The sequence below is a fragment of the Clinocottus analis genome, unplaced genomic scaffold (genome assembly GCF_023055335.1).
Source record: "Clinocottus analis isolate CAN_PGR_092001 unplaced genomic scaffold, fCliAna1.0.p SCAF_7, whole genome shotgun sequence".
Lineage (NCBI taxonomy): Eukaryota > Metazoa > Chordata > Actinopteri > Perciformes > Cottidae > Clinocottus > Clinocottus analis.
Genome location: NW_027176229.1, coordinates 4,310,474 through 4,327,431, shown reverse-complemented (window position 1 = coordinate 4,327,431; position 16,958 = coordinate 4,310,474). Strand labels below are relative to the sequence as shown.

Here is a 16,958-nt window from a genome sequence, read left to right as displayed (position 1 = left end):
AGCAGGCTCCGGCTGCATGGGCTGCTGCCGGAGCCTCCCGGCCTCGGGCTGTAATGGTCAATAAACCGTCATGAGGATTAGCAGCAGAGACCACACACTGGAGAGCTCCATTCTTCTCTTCGTGCTGCTCCATTATCAGCGGGACCAAAACAAGGCCTAATCCTGATCCCAGAAGGCCACTATTACCAGCTGACCAAGAAAGCAGCGGAGAGAAAATTGGAAAATGATATGCGGGAGGAGTGAATGACCGCTAACTTCCGCGTGGCTTTCTGTTGAAGCGTCATTTTAAATAGGAAGCTGAGCACTTTCCAAAGCCGTTCCAATCACTATAAACTTGTCTTGTTGGAGCATCAGCACACAGCCCAGACATCGCTTTGATAAAAGTAGAAGCAAACCTAACGTTCACCGCGATGAATTATGTCACGCTTGTTTAAAGTCTTTACAAATAGTTCACACACTTGGAAGACTGGAGGGCACTAACATTTAAAGGGCCGGTACGAAGCCAAACCACAATCTACTCCTGATGCAAGTTGTTCTTGCCTAAACCTAAAAAGCAAAGTAAACCGATGGAAGTCTTTTGTTTGGCTGTGTGCGTGTAACAAGTGGCACTTAGTCCTCGTCTCTTCTTCCATCTGATTGTGGCAGTCGTACGTCGGCTCCACCACGGGGACCATGAAGTACATGAATGAGCTGCGAGGGGAAAAGCAAAAACCAAGATAATGAACACAGGAAACATTATGGGATACTGTTTCATTCAGGAAGTGTTGTACCTGTAAAGGGAATGTTTAAACGTGTATGTTTAGTCTTGACTTTCAGGTCTCTGCCTATACATTATGGGATGTGTCATTTTGTGCATTAACCTTGCAGTTTATTACATGGATAGGAAAAAAGGACTCACAAGAGGGAGACATTAAATGCATCACTTTGAGCTGCTGTAGTGAGTCAGACAGAAGAGATGGACTCATAATGTCCTCTAGGAACCAAGTCAGATGACTTAAGAACACTTCAACCTGTAATCTATGAATGTGTGCCCTTAGATCACATGAGATTTAATGAGATTTAAAAGTGCACCGAAGGTGGAATATAAGAAAGTGAATGTATAAACCTGAGAACACATGTGGAAATGGAAATGTAACAAACGTAAGCCTGCAGCACAGACCTAACATGGCTTTAAACACAGAGCTTTACCTTTTTAATAATGTATTTTTTTGTATCAAAGTTGCTAAACAGCAGCATGTTAGCATGTAGCGCACAAATAGAGTCGCTCGTGTCGCTACACACCGCCACGTCCTCTTCCTCTGCTCGGGCCCCACTGCTGGGACTTTGTCTTCAGTGGGATGCTCTGATTGGTTACTGATGAAAGAATATTATTCACACGATTTAATCAAAATGTTAGCGTGGATAATTAAAAACCGCTCTCTTAGAAGCTGGACTGAGCCGTCACAAGAGGACCGAGTGGAGTGGAAATGCAGCGTTAGTCTTGTTCATCGCTAAATGCAAATTCAATTCCTCTCCCCTCCATTGTTGAGGAGATGTACATCTTAAAATTGGTCAAATAATGCCAGACTATGAGTTGTTCTAAGTGGACAGTTGGGGAACATACTGTAGCATTAAAGCACTATGAAGACTGACTATATCATTGCTTTAAAGTCTTCTTTACTTCTACATCAGTAAAAGAAAAGTGATGTGTTCATTGGGGCCTTTTGAAAAGCTTTGACGTCTCAGTCATTCGTCCTTGTCTGCATGCGTGATGTGTGTTACACGTCGGTGTAAGTGTGTGTCTGTGGAGGGAGGGCCACTGAGGCACGTGTGTGTTGAACAGAGCCTGTGTGTCGTGTATGCTCCAGGGAGAACATATGCTGCTGTTGACTGCGGGGCAGGAGGGAGGGGGGGCAGCTGGCGTGTGTCGGGTCAGGGGTCTACAGCTGCTGATGGCAGGGTGGTACTCTGACACAGATAGGGGGATCTGATGCGCCCGTCTGGATATGAGTGATGGAGCTGGCCGGGCGCCGTGTAAGTGAGAAGTAGACGCCGTGTCTCCAGACGCCGGCCGCACAGATGGCCAGGCTGCTGATGGAGGCGAGACGGGGGGGAAAAGTAACCAATATGAAGCCAACAGATTGTTCTGGGGCTACGCTCGGACCCCGTGCGTAGTCACGTGATATCAGGCCTTGTATTTAAGATCTAATTTGGTTCCGTCAGTGTGGTCCTCCTCTCTTATGTATGATGCTGTGATTGATTCAGTTTGTACTGCACAGTGGATAAATATTCCACTGCAGGGAGATATTGGTGAACGTCGGTGTGCAGGTCGACTCCGAACGGTCGTTGCGCTGCCTACTTTCCTGGCGTATGGGAAAGGCGGGAACTATAAACCAAAACGAGTCCGTTGATGCAACTGCGCGGCCACCTGGAGTTGTAGTTGCAAGAGTGTATATCGCCCTTAACCATGAATTTTAGTTTTTACTTTAGTCCAAAGTAGTCCAAGTTAGTGCTTCAATTAGTGAGCACTAAGCAGTAAGGCACATTCCTCTCCTGTCCAACTGAGTCCCGTTACTAATTACTCAGTGCTTCGTAGGGGCCACTGTGGATCAGGGGTAGAGCAGAGTCCTCTTTCAATCAGAGGACCGGTGGTTTGATCCCTGGGTCCCACTAGTTAATGTCCTTAAGCAGGACACTTAACCCCAGACTGCTCCCGGGCCTACAGTGTATGGTTGGATTAATGGATGAAAGGGTAGGTTAAGGCCTGATGTATGAATGGGTGAATGATGACAGTGTTAAAGCGCTTTGTGGTCGGAAGACCTGAACGGCACTATACAAGCACGGTCCACTTACTTTCTGAATAATGTGGGTCCACGTTTATTCTGCGCTGTAGGTCCAGTTCATGTGTTGGACAGAATGTTTTGCTCACACGGCAGGAGACGAGGCCACATGTGCTGTGAGGTACAAACCAGAATATGAGTTCAATCTCTATTCTAGTTTCTAAAATCCTCTTTCCATTCTCTTGTCTGGTCAAAGCCCAACATGCATCCAAACCCCGGTTCCAGTGGGTCTCAGGCCTCTGTAAGGATCCTTTGTTCTTGTTCATTTCACCCACTGACACGTCGGAGAAATGCAGCGCTAACATGGAGCGGACAAACCTGCCTAATCTTCACAGTAGCTTCAGATGTGCTGGAAATGTAAACTGGAATCAACAAGAGGACTTCTTTTGGTTCCCCATCTACTGGGTTGAAAAGATCTTTTATACTTATTTTACAGCTGCATTGCTTCTTTATGTTCCTGATCCAATGTTACAAAGACAAATGTCTGCATTCTTGTATTGAAATAAAAAGACGTGGTTGCACACAATGTGCGTCTTAGACCTCTGAAGTGTTGTCTGCAGTGGTCTTTCTCTGGAAAAAAAAGGTCCAACCGCTGACCGGTCTTTTTTTTCCAGGCTTCTTCAGTGACCTTCCACTGGAGTCTGAACAGAACGACAGCATGGGTGAGTTCACAAACTCATTTATTCTCAGACAGGAAGTAAAGAAGGATCCGGCTAATGAGGGATATCGTTGACGCACATTTCAACTGACTTCACTTGAGAATTAGCACGGATTCCCTTCTCACTATATGACAGTCATGCCAGACATCTGTCCCTGTTCTTACCACCGCCTGGGCCACTTTAACTTGCTGGTAATACAAACCATCATGAGATAGTAGCTCCATCTAGTGGTGAAGTAGAGGGCTGTCATTTAATGGAGTGGCTTTTAACTCCACGTCATATCCACAAGAGGGGAGCATAAACTCAGTAAAGATGGAGAAGCTTCCACAAGAATGGATCAGCTGGCTCCTCAGCTGTAGCAGAGAAACGGTGTGAACTAAAAACAAGATGGTAAAAAGGAAAATCTCAAGTTTCATATGTATATCAGGACGATTTCTGTGTCCTATATCTGCTCTTTGGGTAGCCTCATTCTGTAGACGTGAGTGGTCAGAGATCATAACCTCCAAGTGGACGCAGCGCTGCATCGAGGTTTACATGCAAACCTAAACTGCAGATGTGACACATATCAGACATGTGTGACTCTTGGTCCAAAGGAAACTGGAAGCAAAGGGCCAGGGGTGAGGCAATGGTCCAATGTTAAGTTCCAGGTTCAGGGGAAGTTCACTCGGGACTCCCTTGGCTGCCATTGCAGTGCCAGGTGGCACCGTGGGGGGGTCAGAGGTCAGACACAGTTCAGAAAATGCTGACCTCGCCATGACTGTGCTGACCTGATTGTGTGCAGCTCTCCTCCGGCCGGGGCTTTCTCGTCGCTCCCATTATAAACTTGCGAGAGGAGAACGGGGGCTGGGCTGCTGGCGAAGAAGTGATGGAAGCCGGAGAGGAACTATTAAACCTGCACACACAGTGAATGGCCTGCATTGTTGCATGCCGCAGGAGGAGGCGTGGATTTATGAGGCCGAGCCTGATTGGGTTGTAAACTTGACGATGTGGGCTCGCGGCCACTCGCTCTCTCTGTTGGCCCCGTTCTCCTCCCAGGATGCCTCGGTGCACGCACTGGGCAAGGGTGATGCTGGGGTCAAGGGGGGCTGAGGCAGGGCTCAGGCTTGTAAATGCTCTGACAGGGGTGGGAATTGAGAGACCCCCATTCAGTGACCAAAACAAGCCAGGTCAGGGGCCAAATAGCTGAGTTGGCAACAGCTGTTTTCAACACAAGCCCTGCAGAGGAAGTCCCAACGTCAACTTTGATATCTCAAATGAGAAAGTTTTTTTTTTTTTCATCTGAATCCTTCTCCTCCAACTCGGAGCATCCATCTTGGTCTCCATAGACCCGCAAATGGTCATTTCATGGGGATTGGCTTGTGGTTCATCGGGTGATAAACCTATGAGAGCCGTGTCTGTGGCAACAATGTTGCGAGATGATGGTAGCTGCACACTTCTTCTCACACACCTATTTGGAGCGATTGTTCCCATTACCACTTTCTTACACCGAATAAGTGTTTGGGCTTGCAGTTTGGCTTTTTTTTCCTGAGGAATTACTTCCTGTGACCTGTAGCAGGACATGTTTTGCTTCTGTGGCTGCTCAGCTCTGGGCTGACCATCTCACCCCCCCCCCTCTCTCACCCTCCCTTAAATCCAGCAACATTACTGACCAATGGCTGCCGAGCAGGTCGCCGGTGAGGTTACAAGGTTGTTTGGCGACTGCCTCTGTTCCCGGGTTAATCATTACCAGCTGGGGATGGAACTTTCTCTCAACTTTGCCCCGTAGTGGTTGCACTGATTAAACCTATACATGCAATATCAGTTCTTTACAGTAAGCTTTTTAACAAGCATCTCTTGGGATATGTACACAGTAGGCTTAGAATAATAGGTTAAATACACATTGTTAACCTCCAGATAAATGTGTAGAACACCCCCCAGAAAATCTGCACAAGCCGCCCGGCCTCCTGCAGCACTGCTAGTTCCCGGCCATCAGGGGGCAGTAGAGCCATGCCGCACCGCCGTGTTACGTATGCGTCCACGTGCCACCTGGACCCAGTGAACTCAACACCCATATGGAACTACTTGGCTGGAGCCCAGCACATGCTTTTCCTTTGTCCCCGCATAACCGGGCTAACTTCATACGCCTGTGTTCAAAAGTCAATTCAGATCAGCAGGTTTTCATTCTGCTATGCGTCGCACAAACACGGAGCAGTCAAACTCTTCAGATCCCCTTTGTTCCTTTTTGTGGTGTTTTTCTCCTTTTTTGAAGTGGATTTCACTGCGTTTCCCTCAATTTAATGCATAGATAAGCGGGTGAAGAATGGAGGGCTACCAGCAGCCATTTTCTTTCACTTGATTTTCCCTTTCTTCTCCCATGGGTATGCGACCTGTTTGCACTCGGAACATTGCGTGAGTGCTGCAGAGTGTTCAGGAGCTGCTGACCTCCGTGCTTCTTATCATTTTAGCCTTTAATAATTCACGATCAGCCTAGATTTGATTCACCGTCCCTTTTTTCTTTCTTGCTTGATGCAACTGGCTACGGCGTTGGACTCGGGGTCAGCCTGCGGAGTGTTTCCAGGTCAGGGAGAAGTGGGTCACGCTGTTCCCAGTGTCACTGCCTATAACTTCACAGTGTGTGATGACAAAGCCCAACTCCACAGGGATAAACAAGCAGACTTCAGTGTGGCCCTAGTATACATGTAGCAAACACATCCATCCGCACCAACAGGCCTCTGTACTGCTCTGCTCAAAGCTGCAGCCACTCTCACATTTTATGAAGTCATTCACTTATTTTTTAGTAGATTAATCCGTCTTTTAAAGTCTGTACTGTATCACACGTTCACATAGCTTTAAAATCCTGCAGACTACAATTCTGCACTGAATAAGATTCAAAAGAAATGAAAGCGAAAGTGTACATTTGGCTTTAATTGTTTAGTGCTAACGTGCACTTTTCCAATGAATTACACTAGAGAAGATCAAAGTGAGGCTTTTATGTAATTGCACTAACTGTTATACATTTTTTAAAAAGACCGCTTGGCTTTTTGTTCTTTATCTGTGTGGAGAAAAAAGGTTGTTTTGCAAGTTGAGTGCTGAAGACGAGAAGCTCTCATTGTCCACTCTGACACGTTTCCACTGTAAAACAGGCGTCTGCTCTAGCTGGAAAACGTCAATGTGTTTAAAGTTTCCCTGCATATTAGTGTAACCTAACAGGGCAATTACTGCAAGATTATTTCCATCTGCTGATACCACCTCCGATTACTGAAATAGGTTGCAAGACTGGTGAACTCTCCAAGAATCGCTGGCACAGCTGGTTGCATGTTCTAAAATAATACTTGGGTTTATTCAAACTAAAGCAGAATTTAGTTTGTTTCTCGGTTCCTTGTCTTTGTTACATTCAGTTTAGTAATTATACAAGTCTCAGATAAAACCCCCACAGTGTCCATGGAAAAGTTTGTTTATTTTAGTTAAGAAAGGTCAATGCACAGAACAGAATACCATTTTAAGTTTATGGAAGCGCTTCCACTTGGTAATGAAGTCATGGGTCATGGTGGAGAGCCTGCTTGAGGCAACATGCTGAACCTCCTACCTGTCAGCTGATTATGTCTGCACCCAGTCCACATTCCACACAGTTATGTGGTGAGAAACCCACATTTTATCGTCAATACTTTTGTTGAATTGATCCAGATATCTAGGTTTCATTCTTAAGAAATGATGACGTGTCTAATCAATATCGGTTCAATGAGAACAATGCGTTCCTTTGGGCAGCTGTTTTGTAGGTTTAATCCCATTGGTTACACAGAAAAACCAAATATCATACAAATTCAAGAATGTTGTGCATCTTTAGTCTGTTTTTAAACATATTTGCTGATTTTTGAAGGTCCTAAAATTTGATATGTTATCAAAGCAGCAAACGGCTATCATCTATGTAAAGATATTGTTGGTGTGGGTGTGCGTGTGCACGCCCATTAGTTAGCTCCAGGCCACGGCTCTATGCGGCTCTTCTACAGTGGCTACAGCTGATCATGGCCTTCCATACCCGTAGTGAAGCCGACACGAGGTGCGTGAGTGAATTCCTTAATTATGTGAAATTGGTTTCTGACGTTTTGCCAGTTACACTCGCTGTCTCGTTGCTTCTCCACATTTTGTTTGTATACCCTCTAGCGTTTCGGGGGAATGATGCAATGCACAGCAAACGCCTTCATGCATGCTCGGAGCGTGCACATCATTTGCAGAGGGTTGGTGCAAGTATACACAAAGCTTCATGAAAGCATAGCACCTCAGGTAAGCACAGTTGGCTCAGTCAGTACTGTTACTGCCATTTACACCGTTAGCTCTGTCAGCACTGTTTACACTGTTAGCTCTGTCAGCACTGTTTACACTGTTAGCTCTGTCAGCACTGTTTACACCTTTTAGCTCTGTCAGCATCATTTACACCGTTAGCTCTGTCAGCACTGTTTACACCGTTAGCTCTGTCAGCACTGTTTACACTGTTAGCTCTGTCAGCATCATTTACACCGTTAGCTCTGTCAGCACTGTTTACATCGTTAGCTCTGTCAGCATCATTTACACCGTTAGCTCTGTCAGCACTGTTTACACCGTTAGCTCTGTCAGCACTGTTTACACTGTTAGCTCTGTCAGCACTGTTTACACCGTTAGCTCTGTCAGCACTGTTTACACCGTTAGCTCTGTCAGCACTGTTTACACCGTTAGCTCTGTCAGCACTGTTTACATCGTTAGCTCTGTCAGCATCATTTACACTGTTAGCTCTGCCAGCACTGTTTACACCGTTAGCTCTGACAGCACTGTTTACACCGTTAGCTCTGTCAGCACTGTTTACACCGTTAGCTCTGTCAGCACTGTTTACAGCGTTAGCTCTGTCAGCACTGTTTACAGCGTTAGCTCTGTCAGCACTGTTTACAGCGTTAGCTCTGTCAGCATCATTTACAGCGTTAGCTCTGTCAGCACTGTTTACACCGTTAGCTCTGTCAGCATCATTTACACCGTTAGCTCTGTCAGCATCATTTACACCGTTAGCTCTGTCAGCACTGTTTACACCGTTAGCTCTGTCAGCACTGTTTACACCGTTAGCTCTGTCAGCACTGTTTACACCGTTAGCTCTGTCAGCACTGTTTACAGCGTTAGCTCTGTCAGCATCATTTACACCATTAGCTCTGTCAGCACTGTTTACACCGTTAGCTCTGTCAGCGCTGTTTACACAGTTAGCTGTCAGCACTGTTTACACCGTTAGCTCTGTTAGCATTGTTTACACCATTAACTGTCGGCACTGTTCCTGCCGTTTACATCGTTAGCTCTGTTACATTCGTTGTCTGTGTGGAGCCGGTCAGGCAATATAAATGTTTAGACATTTAACATTAGAGAATATTGACTTTACTCAAATGAGAACATTGTTTTGTAGGTTTTACTAATTTAAATTCCAATATAAATTTTAATGGTTTGAAAATCAACCAGAAATGAGAAGGCCATAGTTGTTGCTAACTTCATAGCTAACCGCCTTCACTTAAATCTGCTGGTGGCAAGAAGACGCAGGGAATTTGGCTTTGGTGTTGAGTTGTAACATTTATTCACTGACAGAAACTGTACAAACACTGAACTGCTAAGTTCACAGCTGTAACGTTACTGTTTCATACTCATCCTCACACACACACACGATCTGTCTCTTGACCAGACACTCGCTTACATTACCAACACAATCATCCTAGTGATTCCTCACAGGAGTTTGCTATTTGTATAACATTAGTTTGAAAAAAAGGAGAAAAAAGGTATTCTAAATCAGATGCTCAGGCCTGGTGAGTCCGCCTCATTCCTTATGCAACTTAGCTTTCAATCGTTCTTAAGCTCAATGAACTCAGATAATATTTGACTGAAATTTCTGCCATTTGTCTGAAGTCTTCCTGGACACGTGGACAATCCTGACCGAAAACCTACTGTGACGTAAGGTTAAAAATGTTTTTTTTTAAATTACAAAATGATCAACTAGTGGTATCTAGTCATGCAGAATGTTCTGGTTTCATTTATCCAGATTTTAAGTTGTACAATGGAGGTTAAGGGAATCTTGTTTGTCATCCTCTCAGCATCAAAGAATGACATTTAACAAAGCTTTTCTACCAGAGACAAATGTACTGTGAACCGTTTCCATTTCCAACTACTAGTTTGAGTATCTCTAAAAACAGTTGCTCATTGGATTCTTAGGGAGACGGTATCAAATATCCAGTATCAAGTTTGTCAATGGTGGGAGTGGGACTAATGAAATCCCTTAGGTTATACTGAAACTATCAGAACCAAATCTCTCGTAACCTGGAGGACATAAACCACAAGCGTGTTTCTACATAGCAAGAAGAGAAAATGTGTATCTTATTTGGGGGAACTGGCCCTTAAAGACCAAAGCAACACTGTAAAAGTGTAAATGTTGGAAGGACCATAAGCATTGTGACTAATTTACCATTGCCATGTTGTGTCAGGTTTGCTCCCGTTGAAGCCCGTGGCCAACTGGTTACTGAGGTGTTTGAACCGCAGTCTGCATTCATTGATCAGTGAGTTATTTTCATGTAAACCCACCGACAGCAATGAATGTTTATTGCAGCCTTAAGAGTGACACCTCCTGGGTCACAGCTGATCTGGTGCCTGGTGGCTCGTGTCCCGGAGATTCCTGCAAACTGAAGGTCGACGGCTTGACCCGTAGTCCAGCCCGTAGTTCTCAATTTGCGCTACATGAGAACTGAACTGAAATATCTGCTTTCCAGAGGGGTGTGGGCATGTTGTGGCATCCCTCAGGGTACAGTCAACGGTCGATGGTTTTGGACAGAGCTCAAACTCACCGACAGCGTTGAATGTTCACCGTGGGCACCAGGAAGGATCGCTGCCTCCGTCGGTTTGATTGATGGCAGCCATTTGGCAAATCAACATATGTAATGTATGAATGCTGTAAATCACGCTACCCAATTTATTCTTAATCTTTCTCTGTCGCTGCAGTTGTACTTAGACGGAGTGGAAAATCAGTTTCCTGTCCCTCACTGGCTGGTTCCCATTCAAACCACAGCATTTCAAAATGTCTGCAATTCAAATCGCAACATGTATTTAGTTTTTTTGTGAGCCTTCTATGATGTCAGACCTCAGCTCTCTACAGATGGTGAAACAATGGAAAATGGGAACTGTCAACAAGAAAGACAAACTAGATATAGCTGAGTATCGCACGCCCGTGTGTGTGTTTCTCTTGGCCCTCGTGGAGCGGCACCATGCCAAGGTGTGTTGCCCCCATGTCGGCGTGGAGGTTTAAATAACACTGAGTGAGGTGAGGCGGTGATGCAAAGGGTTGGGTTTCCTTAAATAGCCCGCCGACGTGATGAACTCCACCGCCGTTGTCATCGTCCTCGCCCTCTGCAAACTACTAACGACTCATCTTTCTCCGTCGAGCCCTTAGTTCTTTCACCTTCCGCCTGCAGCGAGATGCAGAGCAAAACCAGTGTGGGGCGGGCGATCAGAAGGGCGACCTGCAAGAATAAAAGGAAAGAAGAGGAGGTCAGTCTGGCTGGTGAGATCAGAGAACGCTGCAGTTTAAACTAGTGCACTGCAGTGTTGAGCTAGTTAGAGATTACTGTTCCCTTCACCCTGCGCTGAACCTCAGCTTCTGCTCGGGGAGTCTGCCTTCTTGTGTTTGCCTCTTTGAGGTTGGAAAATCATGCAGTCATGTTTTATTAATGCTCTCTCTGTCTGTCTGTCTGCGCTCTCGCTCCCTTGTTTCGCCTGCTTCCCTCGACACAGAAGACAAGATTGGGAACGCTGTATTTATTTGCAGTTCGTTCTGCATGTATTTTTTACGTCGCATTGTGGCATTCCATGCAAGTTGTGCGTTTTTGATTTGAAGACCGACTAAAACATACTGGGGAAGTCGTGGATATATGACGCAACTCATTGTAGAGAGATTTGTTGCAGCTCTGCATGATTTGTGTTCTGGTCGGATGAATGTGATGGAGAAGGAGAGATCTCCAGATGTTGTGTGTTACTCTCTCTCTGCATAATGAATGATCACTTTGGGAAGAAAGGCACAATTTTCTTTCTGCAGCTTTGACACGGTTCACTGACCTTTAGTGGAGACATCATTCTTACGACAATATGATACTAAATATTTCTCAATTTCTGTGCGACATGAATTATTTTCATTGTTCCCACCTAGCCCCTTCCACCCAGACAAAAGCCCAAAAGGCCTTGAAAATCATTGTCAACTTGAATCGTAATAACCAACCTAATGTTATGCAAAGGTTTTTTGATAAATAACATAATGGGTACATAATTGGTAAGTGCTTTTTTTTTGGACAATGGCTTCTGTATTATACTGATATAATATATATTATATTTGTATGCCAGAAATGAGTCTTTTATCCCCAATATGTCTTATCGCTCTGACTAGCTTAATGCCCACTCGTCTGCTTTTATTTTCAATAAATCCTTCCACAGTTTCCTAATTTGTCTCTGTTCCCGCTGACGGGCGAGGTGGGAACCGATGTTGTTTCAGTCCCTCTGGCTCGAGCTTCAATGGCTTCCCTCTCTGGCTGCGTGCCGAGACACACAGAGGCTTTTTCATTCTCAAATATCTCCCCCTCTCTTTCCCCCCCTCTTTTTCTATCCGACTTGACTTCCGCTCTCCCTGCTCTCAGCCGAACGTATTGGTTGGCTTGAGGCGTGGCTCTGCTTTTCTATGAGGGTTCTTGATGGTACTGCTGGTGTGGTCACCAGAAGCTTTGCATAACTGACAAACTTGCAGAAGTATGTAAAAATAGCTGGGCGGGCATGCGCCGGGCAGAGGAGTGCAACAGTGTGACTGAAGCAGTGTGAACCCTGCGTCGTCAGCACATTCCTGGGCTGGACAATGAGAAGCACACAGTGTTCTCTGTGGCGCTGCCTGGATAGCGGTGCCGGTCCGCAGCTGGTCCGCAGCCAGGACTCCAGCCGCCTGAAACGAGGCCGACGCAGCGCTCGCGTAAAATTCAGCCGAAGTCTCGTATCGTACACGCGGGTTATGTTCGGACTGCATGGATTTGACGCGCATCTGACCTGCGTCTTGTGTCAAAGGTGAACTTGAGGTCGAGGATAAGATTAGACACGGCCCCAAAAAAAAGTAAACCGTCACATGTAACCGTGGCGCTGTGGTTTTTTTTGGACAGGATACAGGACCTGAATGTTGGAACTGACATCCTGTTGAGGCGAGATTTTATTTTCACTGCCTATGAAACTGTCTGAGTGTAATACTGACGCCTTTTTAAATGAACTCCATAAGCAAACGGTGCCTCCTGTGGTCAGGAGCAGAACCTCTCCTCTGTGCTGGCAGGACCAGGGTCTCTGGGCCCATCTCACCATCGCCTGGGAGATGCTGGGAAGTGGAAGAGAGGCTCGGATGTCTCTTCAAAAAGACTCTTAAACACTTTCCCATCCCGTCATGCCTCAGCAGCTCTTATTCTACAACCCACTACGAAGTGCCAGTGGGTAGAGAGTAAATCCTCCTCGTGGGCAAACTCAATCAACTTCAACAAATATGCCTTAATTGAGGTGTCAGTCACAAAATAGGCTTCAAGTCGGATTGACATTTTAATATCTGCTGGTTTGAAGAAGTTTCTAATGAGATTAAATGGTGCGCTGGTTTGTGAAGTATCACATTGAACACTCACACATTTGTAAAGTGGAATGGTCTGAGTCAATAAATGAAATGGCGGTGAGAGATCATATGGCCTTTCAGTAATATTCACCACATATGATCTATAAATGCATATTTAAAATGCAATAACTGTTTATCGACTACCTGAAACACTTAGTTCTCGGCGACCCTGGTTTAAATGAATAGGTTGCATTATGTCATCATTAATATTGGTCTTTGCACAGATGGAAATGATTCTGGGAGTTTCAGTGGTGAGTCCCATGAATCCAATTCTTGCAAATGATCAGGTTTTTCAAATTATGTATATTATGTTAGCCATTCCTTGGCACTGTAAGAAGTCATGCTTCGGAAAAGTAAGTGACATGTGTCGCCGGTCTCTAACTGGCGTTGTAGCAGTCATTGATACGTCAAAGTGCTAGAACCTCTCGCCGTCTTTAAAGACTAAAGCTGGCACCAAATGGCAGCCCCGACAGCTTCAAACCCCAAGTAAAATGAACCCTAAGGAACATTTACAGAACCTTCAGTCCAGCCCGATGTGGCGAGCCTTGGGGCTTTTCTTCTGGTCTTGAGGGGGGCGTTCGTGATGGAGCCAGACTGGCTGAACCTGGAGACAGGCAGCCGAGTCCAGGCCGGTGTCGGGACTCCATCAGGCGGAGCGCCAAGCCTTTCCAGAAACCCCCGCCTCCACGTGCCATGGAGCCTCCTGCCAAGGCTGCGGGGGTCCTTTTAAGCGTGGCCGAGCAGCTCGTGTCTCTGCCGCCAGCATTAACCCGGCACTCTGTCTTAACGGTAGCGTACTGGTTCCTGACCCCCGCCTAGCAGCAGCTAGTGTCCTCACCCTACCCTGCGCCGATTGACAGGCCCGTCTGTCTGTTCCCTCCGCTGCACCTTTCCAACCCGGCGTTGATGCACTCGATCAGCCGGCGTGGCTCTCGTTGACTCCTCCACTCCCGCAGCATGCGGAGAAGTGCACCGCGCGTCACGCTCCTCTTCTCCAAAGCTTTGTCGGCTCATTTCAGTCGTGAGCGGAGGCTGATGAATATGTATCCTGGGCTCTTTTCGCAGCAGTTTTGAGGATCTCTAACAAAGCGGGATGAGAGAGCCCTTTGTGGTTGTCTTCTGGATTTAACCGTGACATTTCTCTGGAGCCTGCTGCCACTTTCTTATCTTCAACAGACTTTATCCCCAGGTCAGACTCGCGGCCCGCTTTGAAATCTGGCATTGTCAAAGCCTGCACCCGAAATCCAAGCTCTCACTATCAGACTTTGTTCTTCGGGTGCTCGCGGTCTGTTTGAGTCTGTGGGCCTTAATTGAGTCATTAAAGCACGGCAGAAATGTGTTGCCGTAACCGAGCGAAAGGTTATACAACGCTCGCTTATGGCGCATAATCCATGTTTTTAATCTGTGGCGTCGACGCAGTGCAGTGGTGGATCAACGTTTTTCCTCGAACCCGCTGCTCCCGCAATGCAGCAGTAAGCAGAGAACCGGGCCGCCGCCGGGATCATTGTCCTCTTAAACCCCCCCCATCCGCAAAGCAGGGAAGCCTCACACTGCCAGATTTAGAAATGGCACAGAGCTGGCTGGGTAGCAGAGGAGTGGAAATCACAGGCGGCAATACTGATTTCACATTTGTGTTATCAGTGGGAGCCAGCAGGGATGACCTGGATACCGACGGGCCGGGGTGCTGCCCGCTGGAGGTAAAGCTCAAATAAGTGAGCGGAAAGAGAAGCCTCACCGGCAGGTCGATGGCAAAACATCTCATTTCAGTTTGCATTCAGGCAAACTCGACAGCCGCCAATGCAGCGGCACACATACACGCGCGCGAGACGATGGGAGATACGGAAAGTGCAAAATGTAATTCCTCCGATTGCTTTATGTATTTATTTATTTTTTCCATTTGTCCGGTGTGATTACCCGGAGCACCTCCCTCTATTACTTTCACCTTCCAGACCAAACATGGTCTTCGTCCTCTCCGGCATTTTATTCCCACATTACCAGTTCATGGTTTTGCGTGACAAATATCACAAAGCATGGCGCCCCGCCAGCAGGGACGCTCCGTCCTCGTGCTTTGTGCTCTGTTGACCTCATCAGCACCGCCTAAGCCAACGTTAAGCTCATCTTTCTGTCTGACTGTATGCGCCCCCCCCCCCCCCCCTCCTCCTCCCCGCCCCCGCTCTCGTTCAGTCCACCGGGGATCAAACACACGGAGCTCATGCATGATGTTGTTAGAGATGCATAAGTGTAGGGCTGCGGTATAAGTGGAGCACTGCGGCGGTTGCATTGCCTGATCCTCTGCAGCAGAGTTGTTGAGGCCAGTGCTTTTGGAGAGTTGCTCAGAGACTTAACCCTCCTCTTCGGCACCTTCCTCCTCGCTAGCAGAGGAAAATCTCTGCTGAATTCATGTCTCCTTTCAGATTTCTAAGAGGCGTTAAACCTTTCTGGATTAAAGAAGGTAATCTGACAGGCAGAAGATTGTATTAGCTGGAGTGTTGGCAGAGCTTTTAATTTCTCCTCTTTTCATTTCCCCCTCTCAGCCTGCCTCTCCTGCTGACCTGCTAGATGGTATTATTGTGTTTTTCCCTTTTGAATTACAGCAAAAACATCCACATCTTCGCTACGATTCACTCTCTTTCTCTCTTTCCGTATCTCCCCACATCCGCTCTCTCCCTCTCTTCCGGCAGTGACAGCATACTTGTGTGAACCCATGATTTATCATTTGCTAATCCGTGATGATTATGGAGCTTTCCACACGGCCCCTTATCTGTTGCTGAGCCTGCTTTTCACTCCGGAGCTGCCAATTATCTCTCAGGCAGCCAGAAACAGACCTGTCTCTGTCAGCCAGCTGCAGGAGCGCCACGAGGCCTCTTCCTCTTCCTCCTCCTCGGCCTGAGAGTGCTTCCAGTGACGGGCGGCAGGGCACATGTATTTTTGGGCCGAGTGCTTGTTGAAATGTCGGATTGGGAGATCAAATAAGTTGATTGTGTTGAGTGTGCCCTGCTCTCTGCATCGGTGTGGTGGCTCTCCTCACACCACGAGAAGTGAACCGCTGAGTCGGTGAGCCGTTGACTGGAATACTCGTCCCGGCCTTAATGCGCAGACCTGATATTAATTTAGACGCGTGCCGCTTTTGGCTAAAATCAAGCTCAGCAGAGCTGCTGTCACAAGTTACTGTGATTTGACCTGACATCCCGAAGCTTGGATTTTTAGCATATTAGCATCAAGGTCAGCGTTCTGCCCGCGTGCCAAATCCACCACCCACGCGGTTTGGGCCGAGAGCCGCGCCGGCGATGCCTCGTTGTGACTCACCCGACACTTCCCGTCGACCGGGCCGGCCGGCGATGGAGTCTGACAGCGCGAGGGGTACGGCGAGCGAGACCTCGCCCGCGGGGAGGGTATGCAGATCAGCTGACGCGGAGGGCCGAATGTCAGCGTAATGGGAAGTGACGTGCACATCACAGCAATGTGGGTCACAGCGCCAGATGACCGGCCCGCGGCCGGGATCCGCTCCGCCTGTCTAATCTGTGCGGCCGGCCAGACGAGACTCTCTAATCGACCCCGATATTCACTGAACACGCATTACCATCTCTATACACGCGCGCACGAACGCACACACACCAAGGAAGGGCGTTCTCTTCGGTGAAAAGACGTCGAATCATTATTTGGTAGCCAATCGTAAAGAGAGGACTCGTTGGACTCGCGCAGCAGATTATTTACCTTCCTCATTTTCCTGCTTAACCCAGGAAGATCACACTTCATTGGAAGCATAAGAAATCCATATTTCCCGTGTATCTTCCCATCTCTGCTCCTCTACCTTTTTGAAGTGAGGCCCAGCTA

At 47.1% G+C, this 16,958-nt stretch overlaps 1 protein-coding gene across 1 annotated transcript in view; it reads left to right on the top strand.

Annotated features, from left to right (window-relative positions):
- The window catches only part of nr6a1a (nuclear receptor subfamily 6, group A, member 1a), a 72,363-nt gene that overhangs the window by 12,598 nt on the left and 42,807 nt on the right, over positions 1-16,958 (top strand). Inside the window, exon 2 of the mRNA XM_068566710.1 lies at positions 3,434-3,481. Coding sequence (XP_068422811.1) covers positions 3,434-3,481 — 48 coding nt within the window. The remainder of the gene's footprint in view (positions 1-3,433; positions 3,482-16,958) is intronic.